The following is an 18304-nucleotide window of genomic DNA, read 5'->3' as shown; positions in this document are numbered from 1 at the left end:
AGGCTTGCATGTTAGCTATCTTGGTTTGAATTAAGAGTATACACCATGCTTTAATTCGAATTGAACTATGAATAGGAAGAGTATGTATGGACATTCGACAACAGGGATTAGATACATGCTTGGTTGTTTAAAATGTTCTTCTATGCTTAATGGGTTCCTAATGCTTAATTTTAGGTTAGACAACAAATGATCAAATTAGGGAATTAGGAACACAAGGTTATGACCACACACCATGGCTTAATCATACTTTAGCTAGAATCAATCCATTAATCTAATTGAACTTGGGAACTTATTTGCTTGAGTTACTTATTTCTTTCTTCCTTGTTTTATGTTCTTTGTTTTTGTTTCTATTTTGTGTAGGGAAACTAAATTGGATCATTCAATCACCAATCCCTGTGGAATCGACCTCGCACTTACATACGCTAAACTACCAACGGTTCGTGCACTTGCGAGTATCACAAGTTGAGGATGCAGCTTAATCCATTTTGGTGGAGCTAAATCTACACAACATACGCTTCCATTCAAAATGACGATGAGGCTGAGGAATATTATCATCTACACCAGAACGGTAGAAGCAGTCGTCCTCATAGCAACAACGGTAGGCGTCGTCTTCGAATTCATCATCCTCTTCACACAATTCTGGATAACATGTGAAAATCAGCCAATTCCCGTCACTCATTTTCACAGCTAAACTTCGTTCATCGAAGTCCAATGGCAATCTAATGCAATTTGTAAAAGAGTGTTCGTTCCATTTTTGACTGGTGTCAGCCATGTCAAAGCGGAAGATACTAGACAAACATGACACAGATATTAGTGCCTACAACAACACAATTGGTGATGCTTCCAAGGTAGCGTCGGTGGAAAATTGGGGGTTCAGGCAAAGTCACCCATTCGTCATTTTTGGGGTCTAACATCTCGAATCCAGGAGCGAAGTGTACGCCACATATTAACATTAAACTTCGGGACGAGAGAACATATAATTTGGAGTCATGCTCCACCACGAGGGGGCAATTCTTCCCTTGTTGAAGGGGACGGTGACGTATCATAGGGGGTGATTTCATAATGCAGTCCGCAGTGTCAAACACATAAATGTCTGTACACGGACATGGTGTGAAATTCCCCCATCCATCGAATTCCGGTTCAATGCCGCCTGCCAAAACGATGTTGGAGCCGCATACACCAAAACCCATAAGTACGGGAAGACGCTGATTTGTTTTACCCACTATACTGGATTCTGCCAATGGAAGTATATAGCAATTTTTCTCCAAATCAAAGGCGTGAATAAAGTAAGAAACCGAAGTGCCCCGAGAATACTAGCCGAAACATAAATAAAGGACTTTCTTCCGCTTAAGCGACGAACCAGGGCAATCCATCAGCTCCTCCATAAATAAAGGAATTTCTTCCACTATTTAGTTGTATCGTTCGGCACAAAAAAAGGTTCACTAGTTTGAAACTGATGAGGACTATATATTAGGGTTTAGGGTAAATTTTCAGATATCTCAAATATGTATGGAGTTATTTATAGAGAAGTACAAAGATGTGTTAACCCTAAATACAATAAGAAATAAATCTAAATTACAATAGGAACTCAATTACAATAGGAAATAAATCTCAATTACAATATGACTAAATAAATACGTAAGTACCCAAAATCCTAACATAGTAAGGAACCAAAATCCTAACTAAATAAGGACTCTCCAACAATATATATATATAGTCTAAACTATTGTAAATTGAAAATGGAGATTCGAATTTGAGCGCAAGGAGACGAATTCACTACCCGTTAACTGGCCTAATTCATGCCATACAACGAAAAAAAAAAAAAAAAAAAAAAAAACTTGACTGTCGGTAATTGGTTTACAATAATGATAATAAATGTAGTATGTACCATTGTCATTACAAAAGTCTACCAAACCGTGCAGGTGTATGTGGACTTAAAATTACAAGTCAACAGGAGCTAATAATATTATAGGACGAAGCTGGCTCCCGTAAAATAAGTACATATATATAATATATGCCTTGACACAGCATAGTGATCGATAGTTCTACTTTCATAGATTTATTCACTCATAGATTTCATAGAGTTTTCCATCCCAAAAAACTTCAAAGCTTCATTTCATATATCCTTCTCTCCAACATGACGGTAAGCCTCTAAAACTTAACGCGTCCATTTCATACTTAAATTCTCTGGATTTTATTGTACATAGGCATACTTTCCTTTTTTATGCGAGTGAAATTGAATATATAAGATAATCATTGCTCGCACATACTTTTGTGCAAATTTTTATGTGCAGCAAAAGATAGTAGTGAGTGTGCCAATGCACTGTGACAAATGCCGAACCAAGGCCCTGAAGATTGCTGCAGCTGCACACGGTAGGCATCGATCAATCGATACATACAGATCAATTTATCAAAAAAAGAAGAAAAGAAATTCAAGTATTTCATCACTAATAATTAGGTCAGTTGATAAGTATTAATGGATGATTACATATAAAGCAGGTGTGAGCAAAGTGTCGATTGAAGGAGCAGACAAAGGTCATATGGAGGTGATTGGAGATGGGGTTGGCTCTGTTTGCTTGACCAGTTTGTTAAGGAAGAAGCTTGGCTTCGCCGCCATTGTCAAAGTTGAAGAAGTGAAAAAAGATAAAGATGATAAGAAAGAGGAAAAGGCAACCCCTCCTCCAGGCTGTGTTCAATATTGTCCTCCAATGTGCTATGAACAGGTTCATGAATATCCAGAACCAATCCAATGCTCTATTATGTAAACCGTTTTCACAGCAATTACTCTATTTAGCTTGAAGATTGATATATCGATATCTTAGATCGATCACAACCAAACTAGGGTTTATAATTTTGATTTCTTTTTCTTGTTTAAGATTTTGTTTGTGCCTTGTGCCTGTGTTTTGGTTTTTGTTTTTCATATATGTGGACTGCCATTTGTTATGAATTTAGATTAATTAATAGTAATTCTTGGACCAGTTATAATGATTACACTAAAATGCACAATCCCTAAATGTACAGACCCGGTAACCAACTTAGTGAGGAACTCTCAAAGATTCCAAAAGCAAATTTAAGGTTACATTTTTGTTTTTGACGTGCTATACATGGAACGTGTTGCTTTCCATAGACCCCAACTTGAACGAAAGAGGCTTGTAATTTAGCTATAACATATACAACTTTTGGTGATATATTCATATTTTCCACTTGGACTTATGAGTAACGCAAGGGGTTTTAGTAAAGACTTTCCACATATATGATAATGACAGCACATTTGAGATAAACCTATGACTGGTCAGAATTTCGCTTTGCCTTAGCTTTGGGATGGAATGTTTCATTTCTTTGTCTTGTCGCAACATATAACTATTATAATTTTTTTGAAATTTCCCTGCCATTTGTGTTACATCATTCTCCCCTTGCGTACTTTGTAGGGAATTATCTTCAACGAAAAGTCGATCAATTAATCTACACCATACACGTCGTCGACTTGTCGACACGTTTACTACTATTCAGACAATAAAAACAATAATGCCAACACCAGTCCACTGATAGGTCTTCCACGTGTGAAGTCTAGGACATATATTATGTTTTGTTGCAAAAGACTTGTGGTTTGATTGCTTCCCCATGCAGACTTCTGTCTAGATTCCAAGTCCTCAACCCATTGTACAAGTCCACTCAGGCTCAGTTAGTGGAATTTGTGCATTTCGCTTGAGTTTGGTTTTCAAAGAAGAAATATGAGTGGTAGGTCTTGTTATTGGAAATAAACTTTGCTAGCAAAGAATAATAGAACTAATAATACTAGACCACATGAGCCTGTCTCAATGCACGGCAATGATCAGAGGGATTGCGAAGCTTTTTAAACCCCAAATTAAGGAGTAGCTGTGGTTATGCATTTTCTTGAATAGCAGATGAGGAGCAGATGAAGTGCGAGTTGAAGAATCACTAACTCACATCTCATATTGGAAAGTTAAGAAATTTTACATGCAATAAGGTCTTATAGGCTACTCTAACATAGCCATGGCCAATAAGTTTTGGACAAAATCTCAATTTCCTTCATGGTATCAGTCACATGTAGTGGCAAAGCCATAAATTTTTTACGGGCACCTTGAAATTTACTTTTCTTCACAATGACATTTTAATTAATTTTTTTACTTGATACAAATTCATAAATTTAATTACTATACTCTATTATTTTACATATCACATTAACTATCTACTCATCATTGATACTAGCAAAAGATATTACATGTACTTCGTTAAATATACACATACACTAACAAAATTCAAATTGTAATTTATTACTACAATCAAAGTCAAAAATAAGACAAAAAGAGAGTATGGGTAGTAATAATAGTGGAAAAGGGAGAGAAGACAAATATAAAAGGCACTTTGATGTTTGATAAAAGATGTGTAATTGTGTTAAGAAACCCAAGGTCTCTAGAACATTGAAAGGGGGCATAGGACCCCTGGGCGGCTGGGCCTTAGCTCCCTCTACCCCTGGTCACACGTTTGGGGACATATGAGGATATGTGAAGAAATTTCCCATAATCGTGTGAGCATGTGAAGAAATTTCCCGTAGTTAAAAAATCAGTTTTCCTCCGTTGGCTGAGATCATCACATGTAAGGTTGGACGATTGTACGAACACTACTGAAAAAACTCACACTAGCTACTGATTTTGATTTTTCCCCTAAGTTGATTTTTGAGACAATAATATCATTTGTCTCCACTAGTAATATAGACTATGCAACCGCCATTGTTTTATCAGTTTCCTAATTTGATGTTGATATTGCTTGTAGGGTACCCAGTGGAGAAGCCACGTAGAGCCCAAAGGGGTCCCAGGCCCATACTAAACTCTCTCTCTCTCTCTCTCTCTCTCTCTCTCTCTCTCTCTCTCTCTCTCTCTCTCTCTCTCAAGCCATTTCACTCTCCTTTACTTTCTCTCTCTACGTGTGTAAATAATTTAATGTTGTGTGTATGAATTGAATTGAATTGAATATTGAAAAAAGATATAAGGGTTTTATATATACAACAATCATAGCTTGACGTGTGAAAGCTGTAATGATTTTCAAGAAGCTCTACGATAACCTGTAGTGTTTATGCTCTCATTCTCTTTATTTTTATATTTTGCAAAATGACCCCCCCTAACCTCAATTCCTGGTTCCACCACTATGGTACCCAATTGTCTTTAGTAGGATTGACTCACATAGATGGTTCGTAGGACTCACTATATACATGCATCCACTGGCGGATCCACAGAGGCGCAAGGAGGTGCAGCTGCACCTCCCCTCGCCGGAAAAAGCTTTGAAGTCGCCGGAGTTTGCCCCTCAGCTCTACCTTGGAGGTGCCCACCACCTGTTCGAATAAATGCCTCAGCAACCCAGCAACCTCCTTTTCTTTGTTGCGATGCTGCGATGGGAGCAGCTTTTGTTTTGTTTTTTAAGTCCTGGCCAAACGATGTCGTTTTGGCCAGGCAAAAAAAAAAAAAATTTAAGAGCAAACCTGAAGCCTTATTTCCACAGAACGGAAGAGCGTGTTCTTGGAGTCCAAGTTGGAATTAAATGGACCAATGGATACCTTGCGTTGAATGATTCTTCAAGTTGGAATTAAATGGACCAATGGATACCTTGCGTTGAATGATTCTTCAAGAAGCCTTGCGTGCTCTTGAGTCTTGCTGTAGATCCATCCCTCTCCTCCAAGTTTGAAGTTTTCTTTAAAAAAAAAAAAAAAATTCTTCTGGTTTTTTTTTTCCTTCTGTTTTTTTATATATTTTATAATATGTATTTTAATATTGTTGTTTATTTTAGAGAGATTATTTTTGTTTTATGATTTGGTTATCTTTGTATAACCATAAACCCTAAATCCTCTTTCGAATAATTTGGGAATTTCTTTTGGCTTTTAGCCTTTTAAATGTTGCCCCTTCCTAGGAAAATTCCTGGATCCGCCTCTGCATGCATCAGCAGCAATGCCACAAGACTTTTCAATATTTTAATGTAATCTTAATCGTCCTTCTGAAGGAAACGTTTGGCTTTGACCATTTACGCGGATGCCCTGGAATTAATTAATTTTTGTTTTTTCAATGATTGTGGTTCTATAAATAGTAGTTGGGTAAAAACTGACACACATGAATCTGTGGCCAATTAAGCTTCCATTGCATGCATGAAATGTGAGATGCTCAATCACTTACAAGCACCCTAGTTAATCTATTTTTGAATATGCATTCTCTTCCTGTTTTTTTTTTCTTTGTGAAAAATCAAAGTATTCCAGGAAATCAAATTTGAATATCTTGGTAGGTGTCTTGACTAAGTCTGTGGAAATCTTAGTTTCCAAGCAGCTGACCCCATATTTATATGGATAGGGACAGACAGGTCAACACGAGGTAATATCCTTGGAAGACTAAGCTTCTATACATAGAAGCAACCTCCAAGTGTTGAAGCACAAAAAGAAATATTAAAAAAAAATCATAGAGTAGAGAAAAGATGTATTCATGCATAGAAAGATTCATAGAATGGATTTCTTTTTGGAAAGAGGAAATTTCATACGCACTCCCCAACACCAAGGTAAGCTTAATTAGCCTTTCAATTAGTTTTTGTTTGTTCCTAAAACATATATTTTTTAAGTATTTCCATTCATTTTATTATATTAGAGTTATTTTCTTGTTTAGGAAAGTGAAACAAAAGGCTTTAACTATATATATATATATATATATGATGTTTATTTAAGCAGCAAAAGATAGTCTTCAAGGTGCAAATAAAGTCTGAGAAATACAAAACCAAGGCCTTGAAGACTGCTGCAAAGGCCAAAGGTATGTATGCATGCATCAATTTCAAATATATAATTTGTGATTACTCAAATGATATCATTCAAAGTAATTATTGCTAATTAATTAGTTAGTTAATGATGAACCACTAATTAATTAAGCTGGTGTGAGCAACGTTTCCATAGAATTAGAGAAAGGGCAAGTGGAGGTGGCTGGAGTTGGAGTTGATTCCGTTTGCTTGGCCAAGTCATTGCAGAAGAAGCTTGGCTACGCCACCATAGTAAGCGTTGAAGAAGCGAAGAAAGAGGAGAAGAAAGAGGAGAAGAAAGAGGAGATAAAGCCAATTCAATGGGCATCAACCTATTTTCCCTGTCCACAGTTTCCTGTGTACTATGACTTTGACGGGTACTGCCGATATTAAAGTAAGCACTGTTAATCTTGAGACTCCTATCCAGTTGTCTACAATGGACCTTTGCCTTTCTACGTATGGCAAAAAGGCAAACATTTGCTATGTTTACGTGATTGTTGTTGAAGTTTTGTCCATTCTACGTTTGGATAAGCTAAAATAAGTTGAAATTTAATAGAAAAAATAAGTTGAAATTTAAGATGAGAAATTGACAATTCTCTTGTTTGGCAAGTTACGAACGGAATTTATTAAATGATGCACAGAAAAATCATGGAAATTGGGGCATCAAATTCCCGAGTTTAATTTCCACAAAAATAGGTGTCATTTCACAATTTTCATAGTGTCATTTACAAAATTCGAAATGTATAAATCCAAACACTAAAATCTTTAATTGCCAGAAATTAAAATGATGGAAATCTAAATTCCGTCATTTAGAATTCTTTATAATTTTCAATTTCTTCATCCAAATGGAGTTGATCCTGAACTTTTGAGTCATGTTATACGTTCTTCATTCACACCAAGAACCGCTAGAATGATATACAACATTTTGTACCCCTTTGACTCAAGAACAAGAGGGGTCGGCCCGACCCAATATTGAAGCAGGCTAATTCGAATACAAAATTTCATAATTTAACGACTTGTTCTCTAGTAGAGATGTATATTTTGTTGGCAAGTCCTTACTTAGTTGGGATTTGGGTTCCTTACTATGTTAGGATTTTAGTTACTTACCCATTTATCTAGTTTTATTATAATTAAGATTTATTTCCTATTGTAATTTATATTTATTTTCATACAATGGGTGTCATCTTTATTAGAAATATAATTCACAATGTGGTATACAAATGTAATTTTTCTATAATTTTCCTAATTTAAATGGTGAAACTTTACTTTTGGGAATATATAATCCCATGATCAACATACCTTTACATAGAATATGAAGCAGTTTTTGGGCATATGCTTATGCACTAAGACAAACAAATAAGCCCCACCACACAAAACATGTTGTCCTCAACTAAGACACAAGGACTAAATCAGTGGCTCCAGTTAACAATTCCAATTATCACTTGTATAAAAATAAATAAATTGTATTTAACCAAAAAAGGCCGATCCCTGATTCATGGGTCAAATTGTATTTAAACAAATAAGCCCCACCACACTCACATTGGCTTATTGGTACCAGTAACCAAAAGTCTCAAATTGTCTTTACCTGGATGGATGGATTCACTTAGATGGTTCCTAGGAGGTACTCTAGCTACATCAACGTTTATAAAAGAAAAAGAAAAAAAAAGAAAAAAAAAAAAAAAGGGAAGAAGTTGATAGTTTAACGAATTAACATTAAAAAAAAATTGTAACAATATTTTAATGTAAATTTTATGACTGTCCACCAGAAAGACATCCTTGGAATTAATTAATTTTTCTTCTTTAATTTGGATGGTATCATAGCAGGGAAAATTGACTAGTTGTGAAGAAAAACTTTCCATTTTCCTTTAGTTATTTTTATATGCAGTTTTCACACATAAACTCCGAATTGCATTTTTGTTTTCTATGTATATGGCCAAATCAGTGCATCCACATACAGCTGTCTCTAATAAATTGAAGTTTTTTATCACAAATGGTCCTTGACGTTTACGAAATTATCACAAATGGTCCTTGAGGTTTTTTTGTGACACTAATAGTCCTTAACGTTTTGACTTTTTATCACAAATGGTCCCTACCATAAAAAATTCTATTAAGTGTATGATGTGGAAGATAAGTGGAGTCCACATGTCCAATCACATCGTGACATGTGGATTAAATAAATAAATAAATATTTTTTTGATGAAAATCCATTAAAAAACCATTTAGCCTCTCTCTCTCTCTCTCTCTCTCTCTCTCTCTCTCTCTCTCTCTCTCTCTCTCTCTCTCTCTCTCTCTCTCTCTCTCTCTCTCTCTCTCTCTCTCTCTCTCTCTCTCTCTCTCTCTCTCTCTACTCTTCAAGTTTTTCAATCCCGAAGACCAAGTTCAAGCTTAAGTTAAGTTCATCATCCTCTTCAAATAGACAAAGACCAAGAAAAGCCTGGGATGCATTGTAGAGAAATTGAAGCCAATAATACAAACAAACTCAACGATTTGCAGCCACAATTCAACTTTTATGAAGGATTAAGCCATCAGCAGCTAAAACTCAAGAGATTCTTAAAAGAGAACAGTCTGCACATTTAATTTCAATATCTGAAGTTGAGAAGTGGGAAGAGAATTTGAGGAAAGTATTGGTTGCTGAAAAGCAGTGTGTAGCCGAGATATGTCAAGATGCACTTATACAATTTTATATCTTCAATTTACTGGACTTTTATGGTACTTTTGTGTCAAGAGATGCACTTTCTTGCCACTTCTTGTTAGTCAATTTGTATGCAATTTTTTGTTTGGGTTAGAATTATTGATATGGATGTTTTCATTCACTGCAGCTGGAGAAAGCTTTGCGTGAAATGCATGAGGAGCACGCCCAAATAAAGCTCAAGTCTGAGGCAAAGTTGGCTGATGCAAATTCATTAGTTGTCGGAATTGAAGAGAGAGAGAGAGAGAGAGGCTAAATGGTTTTTTTAATGGATTTTCATCAAAAAAATATTTATTTATTTATTTAATCCACATGTCACGATGTGATTGGAAATGTATACTCCACTTATCTTCCACATCATACACTTAACAGAATTTTTGACGGCAGGGACCATTTGTGATAAAAAGTCCAAACGTTAAGGACTATTAGTGTCACAAAAAAACCTCAAGGACCATTCATGATAATTTCGTAAACGTCAAGGACCATTTGTGATAAAAAGCCATAAATTTAATATGAAATTCAAGATGGCCAATCACATACAAAGCACCACCAGGGTCCAGATTAGACGTATCTTTCCAGCTAAAAACAAAGTACTCATTTTATCCGTTTATACTTACACTATTTCTACTCATACCTTCTTTTTTTTTGTTTTTTCGTAGAAGCGATTGGGGGATGGGGTTTATACAAATATTTATTGGGTGTTTGGGGGTTTCGAATCTCTGCCCGCATGGGTGGAAATGGAAGAACTGAACCAACTGAACTATACCCCACTAACATTGCAACTCATACATTAATCATTGTATTTCCCTTAATCCATATATATATATATATATATATATATATATATATATATATATATATTATTTTTGGGTTATTTTTTCTTTCTGAAAATTCAAAGTAGTCTGGAATAAAATTGGAATCTACGTACGTCGATGGACTCAGTCTATGTGAAAGCCTTGGTTTCCAAGCAGCTGACTGTGGGGACAGAGGTCAACCGGTGGTTCATAATTATATTCTAAGAAGACTAAGCTCCTTTAAATAGAGCATAGCATTGGCATTATTTTCCAAGTGACCTCTAAGTGTTCAAGTAGAACTCGGCCATACAAAAATTGTTCGAGTGGATCAATTCATCCATACAAAAAGTGTTCAAGTTTAAAAAAAAAGATGCATTCATTCATAAAATTCCTAAAGTTTTGTGTTTGCGAAAAGGACACTTCATATTCTCTCTACAATACGAAGGTAAGCCTTTTACTTAATTTCATTCTGTTCATAGTTTTTCTTTTTTCCTTATGTAAATATGATCTTTACGTATGCAGCAAAAGATAGTGATCAAGGTGCAATTGACCTCTGAGAACTGCAGAACCAAGGCCTTGAAGATTGCTGCAGAAGCCAAAGGAGTGAGCAATGTTTCCATAGACGTAGAGAAAGCGGTAGTTGAGGTGATTGGAATTGGAGTTGATGCCGTTTCCTTGGCACAGTCATTGGAGAAGAAGCTTGGCTTTGCTTCCATTGTAAGTGTTGGAGAAGTGAAAAAACCAGAGGCGCCAAAGCCAGTCATTCCAATTGAATGGACATCAAGCTATATTCACTGTCCACGGTATGCTGTGCGCTATGATGGACTCTGCCGATGTTAAACGAAGCACTGTTTAATTAAGTGCTTCTGAGAACGTATCAATTATTTCTGGCTGTTGTTAAACCCTTAAGTTGTAAATCTTAGCCTTTTTACCATTAATAAAAAGGCAAACAACAGTTGCTCTATTTATTTGATTATCATTGAAATTTTGTTGATTATAGTTTATGGGGAAACTTTGATTTATGATAAGCATTTCTTTTCTTCTTTATTCACACCAAGAAGGACCAGAACCATATAGAAAACTTTGTGCGCCTCAAAACCCCCCATTTGACCCATGAATAAGGGATCGGCCTATTTAGAACAAGAAGACCAAAACTTGAAAAAGAATTTAAAAAAACTACCAAAATTGCAATTTAGACGGTCCAAATTAACATCAGAAATGAATAATAAAAAATGTGTGCACCATCTTTAGTTATATATTTTACAAGTTGGCAAGTTGGCTTACACACACTTTGACTTGCAATTTTCTGCTAAAAAAACTAACATATTCAAAGGACACAATACTCTTCATTCAGCTCATCCAATTCCACTGTCAAGATGTAAGCCCCTCAAACTAATTGCAGATCAAATCTCTTTGTGGCCTTATTGACAATAATAGGGCTATACGGCACACTACTGTATATGCCAACACTGATATTGTCCTTAACTAACCACCTGCATAGTGCGATATGTATGAAATTAACCAATTTGGAGCAGTATTGTATTGATATTGTAATTAATCCAAGTCACACTACTACAAAAAGAGAAAAAGACGACCAGAAAAAGACGACGGCAGAACATAAAACCGTCGTTGTATTTAAAACAACGACGGTATAAAAAAAAACCGTCGTGGATAAGTGCCTTACTGTTGAATATTTTTAAAAGACGACGCATACAAATAAAAAAGCGTCGTTGTTTTAAAAAGGATTTCTTCATAGTTAAAATCTGACCAAAAAACAACGACAGCAGGTATGAATCCACCGACTTAGAAAATAAAGATGACAGTTCACCAAAAAACCTGCCGTGTTAACTCCTAACTAAACACGACCCACAGTTCTTAATCCACGTCTGTATACTACGACGGTGCCTTCTCTGTAAACCGCCATCTTAATTTTTATTTCTTTTTAAGATTTAATTATTTTTTAATTTTGGTAGCCTACAAAAATTAAAATGAGATCCCAATAGGTATGATATCTTACCTTTGAGATCTTTGGATCCTGATCATAATCGAACCACCAAAGTGAGAAAGACAATATTTTAAATACACAAAATCCAAAAAGAAACCAGAACTGAACTGACTACTGCAAACTTTGAGAAAGACAATGTTTTGAAAGTTAATGATGTGTGCGTCTTGGTGTCTTTGAGATACACCAGAACGCATACATCATTAACATCAAAATTATTGTCTTTGAGATGTGAGAGAGAGTGATGATGTATGTGTGTATGTGAGAGAGGAAGACGAGCCTCCAGAGAGATCAGAAGAATTTGGAACCCTAAATGAAAATTGAAACTGAAAGAAAGAGTCAAATTTATAAAATAAATCTTTTAAACTCACGGCGGTCCTTATAGACATAACGCCGTGTAATTTAAAAAACCACGTCGGTTATTCTTTAATGGAATCCACGTCGTATAATTTTATGGAATCCACGTCGTATAATGTAATGTAATCCATGTCGGTATATTACAAAAAAAAGACGTGTTAAATAATATACCATGACGCGAGAGATTAATTTATCGACTTATTATTTTGGAGTGTACTACAACGGTACCTACAACACTACTGTCGTGTTTATTTACCACGTCCTAAGTTCAAATTACCGTCGTATTTTTTCAATTTATACGTCTGCCTTCTCTGTAAACCACCGTCTTATTTTTATAGCTTTTTAAAATTAATTAATTTTTCTTTTATTTTGGTAATATCTTTCTTAACACAAAACAAAATTTAATTCTCAATCCTCAACAACATTTTCATCTTAAAAGGCAAATCTCTTCGTGTTAAATATTGATCAATATTTACACAATATATGTACACAAATTAGGCAAATACATCGTGGTTTCTTTTCTGCCTTCACCCTCAGCTTGTTCAACTGTTTCTTCCTCTCATATGCAAGCTGGGCCCTCTCCTTCCTCTTGTTCTCAAGCTCCTGCACAGCCACAGATGAATATCTAATAATTTCATAAAATCAAAATCAACAAAGTGTGAAAAGCTCACTTTAGAGCATCAGGAATGACCATCCTCTTTATCTTATCATAAGGAGCATCAGGAACACCCTCGTATGCCTTCAAACGGGCAAGTGCGGCTGCAAACCCATGCTTGGTCTTGTGAGGAATCATTCTGCAAACCCATTTGCTTTCAGAAAGACAATTTTTTAGAATTTGATGAGACAGAGCAAAGGGCAAGAAGAAGTTGGAACCCTAATTGAAAACTGAGAGTTAAAAAATGCGTGAAAAAATCATATTTAAACAAATTATCGTAAATATCCACGTCGGTTCTAATATACATAGAGACGTCATATTTGAATAATCAACATCAGTTTAGATAAACAAGCGCCGTCATAACTACATCGAAAATCCAAAAGTCATTTGGCGCGTATTAAAAAGAGAACGACGTCGTTTTCAGAACCCCAAAGTAACCACGTCGGTGTATTAAAATACACAGTCGTTGAATTTCGAAGTACAACGTCAGTTTAGATAAAAAAGCGCTATCATAACCACATCAGAATTCCAAAAGTCGTTCGGCAGTTGTGATAACCACGTCAGTTATGAATTATTTACCGTCGTTATACCTAAATAATACGGCGGTTTTGTAATAAAAACGTCGTTGTATTGAACTCTAGGAAAATATATAAACTTTTCGTCACCTGACCTAATATTCTACGGTTTTCTCTCACCGATAAAGTATCGTAGTTTCCCTCTCATTTCCCAAAAGCAGCATCATCGTCTGAATCTTCGTCTTCATCTCCAAATCACCATCTTCGTCTTCGTCTTCGTCGGAAGGAAACTTTCTTTGCACGCCAAAGGTTTTTTCTCACTCTCTTCCCTTTTTTTACATTTCATTTGAATGCCGTCGTTGTCTGGAAACAAGATTCTGTCAAATTGAGGAAATCTTTCACTGGTTTTGATTAAATACATAAGTCGATACTCTCACGACGCCAAAAGACGACAGTTCTGTCTTGTTTTCGACGATAGAATGGACACACGGCGACGGCCGTTAAATTCTACCAAATGCAAACTGCATGACGGTGGTTAAAAACCGTCATGGTGTGACAATTAATACGTCGGAAACAAGATAAAACCGTCGTCTTGTGGGAGAAGAACAATCGTTTTGTGTTTGTCTTTGTAAATTTTAAACCACGTCGGGTCTTATGAGTAACCGACGTAGTGTATACACATTAACGTCATGAAAGATATAAAACCGTCGTCTTATTTCCATACATGGTCTAAGAGACTGTTTAATAGGACGTCGCTGTTTTAGTGTTACCGTCGTTGTTTTGTTATTATTACGTCGTTTCTTTTTAATAACCGACGTTGTTTTCCTTGCAGATTAATTAAAAATGGTTTCGAAATCTCAAAACAAGGAAGCTCAAGCGTCAAAGGCCAAATCAGATTCAAAGGCACAAGGGGATGAAGCCAAATCAGTTTCAAAGGCTCAAGTGGAAGAAGAGAAATCAACTCAAAGCAAACCCTCGAAGAGGATGAGATTTTCCTCAACCTCCGAGAAAGACTCGAGCACAGTCACATTTGTTGAGGAGCCAAAATCCGGCTGCGGTATCAGCACAATAAGCCGTGATGTGAAGAGGAAAATTGAGAAGGTTAAGCCTGTGGTTGAATTCAATAAAAAGGGCAAACCACATGGCAAGGCTGCTGTTGAGATGCAGTCTCACATTGGTGTTTTGGCACGCACCAGAGTCCCTCTTGTGGACAAGAAATGGACTCAAATACCCAAGGACGTGAGGGAGCAGATTTGGGAAGCTGTTCAAATGTCCTATGTTATTGGGGATAGGTACAAGAACATGGTCTTGTCGTCTGCCGCCAAAAAATGGAAGGATTCAAGTATAACGTAACTAGGCAGTATATCCTTCCATTCGCACATGACAGGGAGAGGTTAAGAGAAACCCCTGCGCTTTATAAGTTCATAGAGAAATTGCAATGGGATGCCTTTGTAGCTTCAAGGTTAACCCCAGATTTTGAGGCTAAGCATGCTGAGCAGAAACAGAGGAGGGAGAAATTGGAGTACAACCATAGGTTGTCTAGAAAATGGTATGTTGGTTTGGAGGACCATTTGATAGAAATCATGCCCGATGTTAAAGAAATCGATCGAGCTGTTCTATGGAAGAAGGCAAGAGAAGATAAAACAGGAAACATCCCTGATCCAAAGGTTTTAGAGAAGGCAAAAATAAACGTAAGTCTCACTAACTCTGTTCTATATTTGAAAAACAGAGTGTTTTATTTTGGTATAGATGTCGTTTATCTTTAAATAAGCGACGTTATAAAATAAACACCACGACAGGCTTAATTTACCGACGTTTAAAAATGAATAGGACGTCGGTTTTTGAATAAAGTAGACGTCTAGATAGAATTAATACGACGGATTAAATTCCTCTATGAACTGCATTTTTGTTTTAAGTTTACTCACGCACACACTCTCCCTCTCTCTGTCTATTTCACTTAAATTTGTGGTGCACAATTTCTGGAAAAGAATGCATATTTCAATCGAGTTTTTTCACTTCTTCATTAAAATTTACGACGGTTTTATCTTATCTAGACGTTAGAATGTTTATACAACGACGGTAATTTTGTGCAGCCGTATGAAATTAAGTTCTACGTCTGTTTGTTCAATAGTCTGTCGTCTTACTTTAAATACTACGACGGTCTTTGATTTATGTTTTAATCTGTTTTATTTTGAATATACGACGGCTTTTTATCTCACGACGTTGTAAATTATAAACAACGACGGTATTTAAATACAGACGTGTTAAATTAATACTACGTCAGTAATTTAAGAAAACCGTCGTTGTATATAATTACAACGTTGTTTGTGCATAATAAATCACGGCCATAAATTGGCCGAAAGGACCTTCCTCGGCCTTAGCACCTATTCATGAACTAAAACGTGGCGTTTCGTCAGATATTTGGCCTTCCTAAAAACAAAGGAAAAGCTGCGAATGCATAAACATCTCGGCCTCGACCGCGGCATTATGGGCCGAGGCCGAAGGATGAAAGAGTCACGACCGAAGGGATGAGAGTCAAATCACCACGTGGTAGCAGGGTCCCACGCTTCATTTCATGAAGTAACGCCTCTGACTAGCAAACCCACTGGCCGCAAAAGGGCATTTAATGCACGAGGGAAGAAGGGAAGTGACTAAAGTCAGGATTTGGTGACAGAAATCAGAGTGGTTAGGAGCAAACATACTTACAAATATTCTTACAAATTGAGGTCAGATCACCAACCACCAAACAAGGGCATTAAATGCGTCCCCATGGCCAGAAGCGCAGAACCCATGATCAGGGCGGCGGTCGAGATTTACCAAGATTTATGGGGTCACACCACCATGCTTCACGATCCCAAATGTCGATTGGACTACCCACTTGTTCTAATCAGGCTCCACCATGCAGATTTTCAGCCTCGATTACTCCTCCAAGAGCTCTTCCTATAAATATCAAACTCGAGCCACATTCAAAGGGTTCAAACACCAAACCAAAAGCCTCCCACGGAGCAAATTATATTTTCCTGTAATGCACTTTCAATATCTTTACTTGCTTTCCTAGGAGTAGTATTAGATTGTAAGGAAAATTCGTTCATCAATATATCATACGACCCTTGATTTTCAAGGCACCGGAGCACCACCTCTATTACTCTTTCATTCATCTCATATATCATACGACCGTCGCTCCCTGAGCAACGCGCCGGAGCAACGCCCAAAATCCACCATCAACACCACCACTAAACGGCCTTGTAGCTCAGGCCGTGAACCTGACGGCCGAGATCAGTTCCTCTCTCGGCCACAATTGTTTGATTAGGAGTCGGACTCAAACAGGCGCACCACTTAACCACTTCACCCATATCACCATCTCGACGCACGATAGACCGTGCTGGCACGCCCACGCACAACTGCACCGCATCCAAAAGAAGGAAGCCACGTGTTAACGCATATCCCCTCGGCCCGGAGCTCCAGGCCGTGAGATTTGCGCAGCCAACAAACGTCGATTTTTTTATCTGTTTTACACCCTGCTCAGTTTCTAACAATCTCTCTTTCTCTCTTTTAGGATGATTTGCAAAAGCAAGTCTCCGAAGGCACTCTGACTGTCTCCGAGACCAATGATGTCTTGACTCTTGCTTTGGGAACCCCCGAGCATGGTGGGAGAGTCAGAGGAGTTGGTGCTAGCGTTACCCCAACTGAGTTCTTCAATTTGCCGAAACAGCAGAGAGTGAAATTTGGTGACAAATTGAAGGAAAGTGTGAGGGAGGCAATCAGAGAAGAGACCTTGAGTATTGAGGCGAAGTCAAGGGAAACTATAATGGAAGCAGTCAGAGCAGAGAGGGAGGCTATGTTGGCATATTTCCGTCAACTAGTTCCTAATTTTGATCCCAGCCATATGCTCAAAACCCCGATTTCTCCAATTCCTCCAATTACTTTACCCCCTCAAGATCAAAGCCCAAAAAATCCAATGTCTGATAAGGCAAGCTGCTCTGGGGCCACTAGTATCAAACCCCTAGCTTTGGAATTAGAAGATCCGAAGCCTGAAGGTGATACTGCTGGAAAACAAAAAGAGGACACGGTAAAATCTCTGCTATTTTCTATTTCTGCCTTTTAAATTTTAAATAGACGTCGCTCCTTTTAATATCCGACGTTAAAATTTAAAATAACGACGGTATATACGTCTTTTTCTTACAAGACGCGTCGTGTTTAGTTAAATACCACGACGCTTTTACTTGTTTTGCAAATTATTGGACATTAAAAATAACGACTGTGTTTTCTGCCGTCGTCTAACTCTTTTATAAACCGTCGTCTATTTCATGATTTCATTAACTGCATTTTAATTAGACGACCTTTCTATAGTATAGCGACGTTATAAATTCCACACAACGACGATTATGTATTTACCGACGTGTATAACCTTTCCTCCGTCAGTATATACCACGTCTATTTTTTGGGTTTAGTTAGAGTCGTTTATTTTAGTTCACACACAAACTAACTTATATTTCTTTATTTATTTCT

The 18304-nt window shown here is 36.9% G+C and overlaps 3 protein-coding genes across 3 annotated transcripts; all 3 read left to right on the top strand.

Annotated features, from left to right (window-relative positions):
- The first annotated feature begins 1996 nt into the window (after nucleotides 1-1996).
- On the top strand, nucleotides 1997-2901 carry LOC110760137 (heavy metal-associated isoprenylated plant protein 47-like). The gene is made up of 3 exons (XM_088254206.1): nucleotides 1997-2143; nucleotides 2295-2373; nucleotides 2500-2901. The coding sequence occupies exons 1-3, from the start codon at nucleotides 2138-2140 to the stop codon at nucleotides 2763-2765; spliced, it is 351 nt and encodes a 116-aa protein (XP_088110332.1). The 5' UTR covers nucleotides 1997-2137; the 3' UTR covers nucleotides 2766-2901.
- Nucleotides 2902-6276: 3375 nt separating this feature from the next.
- On the top strand, nucleotides 6277-7369 carry LOC110760182 (heavy metal-associated isoprenylated plant protein 16-like). Its single transcript, XM_088254117.1, has 3 exons — nucleotides 6277-6555; nucleotides 6722-6802; nucleotides 6922-7369. Exons 1-3 carry the CDS (start codon nucleotides 6475-6477, stop codon nucleotides 7174-7176), a joined length of 417 nt encoding a protein of 138 aa, XP_088110243.1. The 5' UTR covers nucleotides 6277-6474; the 3' UTR covers nucleotides 7177-7369.
- Nucleotides 7370-10531: 3162 nt separating this feature from the next.
- LOC110760116 (heavy metal-associated isoprenylated plant protein 16-like) lies at nucleotides 10532-11164 on the top strand. The gene is made up of 2 exons (XM_021962307.2): nucleotides 10532-10711; nucleotides 10789-11164. The coding sequence occupies exons 1-2, from the start codon at nucleotides 10637-10639 to the stop codon at nucleotides 11104-11106; spliced, it is 393 nt and encodes a 130-aa protein (XP_021817999.1). The 5' UTR covers nucleotides 10532-10636; the 3' UTR covers nucleotides 11107-11164.
- The last annotated feature ends 7140 nt before the right edge of the window (nucleotides 11165-18304 follow it).

The sequence above is a fragment of the Prunus avium genome, chromosome 6 (assembly GCF_965620075.1).
Source record: "Prunus avium chromosome 6, drPruAviu1.hap1.1, whole genome shotgun sequence".
NCBI lineage: Eukaryota > Viridiplantae > Streptophyta > Magnoliopsida > Rosales > Rosaceae > Prunus > Prunus avium.
The sequence above is the reverse complement of the archived record's forward strand: the minus strand, read 5'-3'. Positions and strand labels throughout refer to the sequence as shown.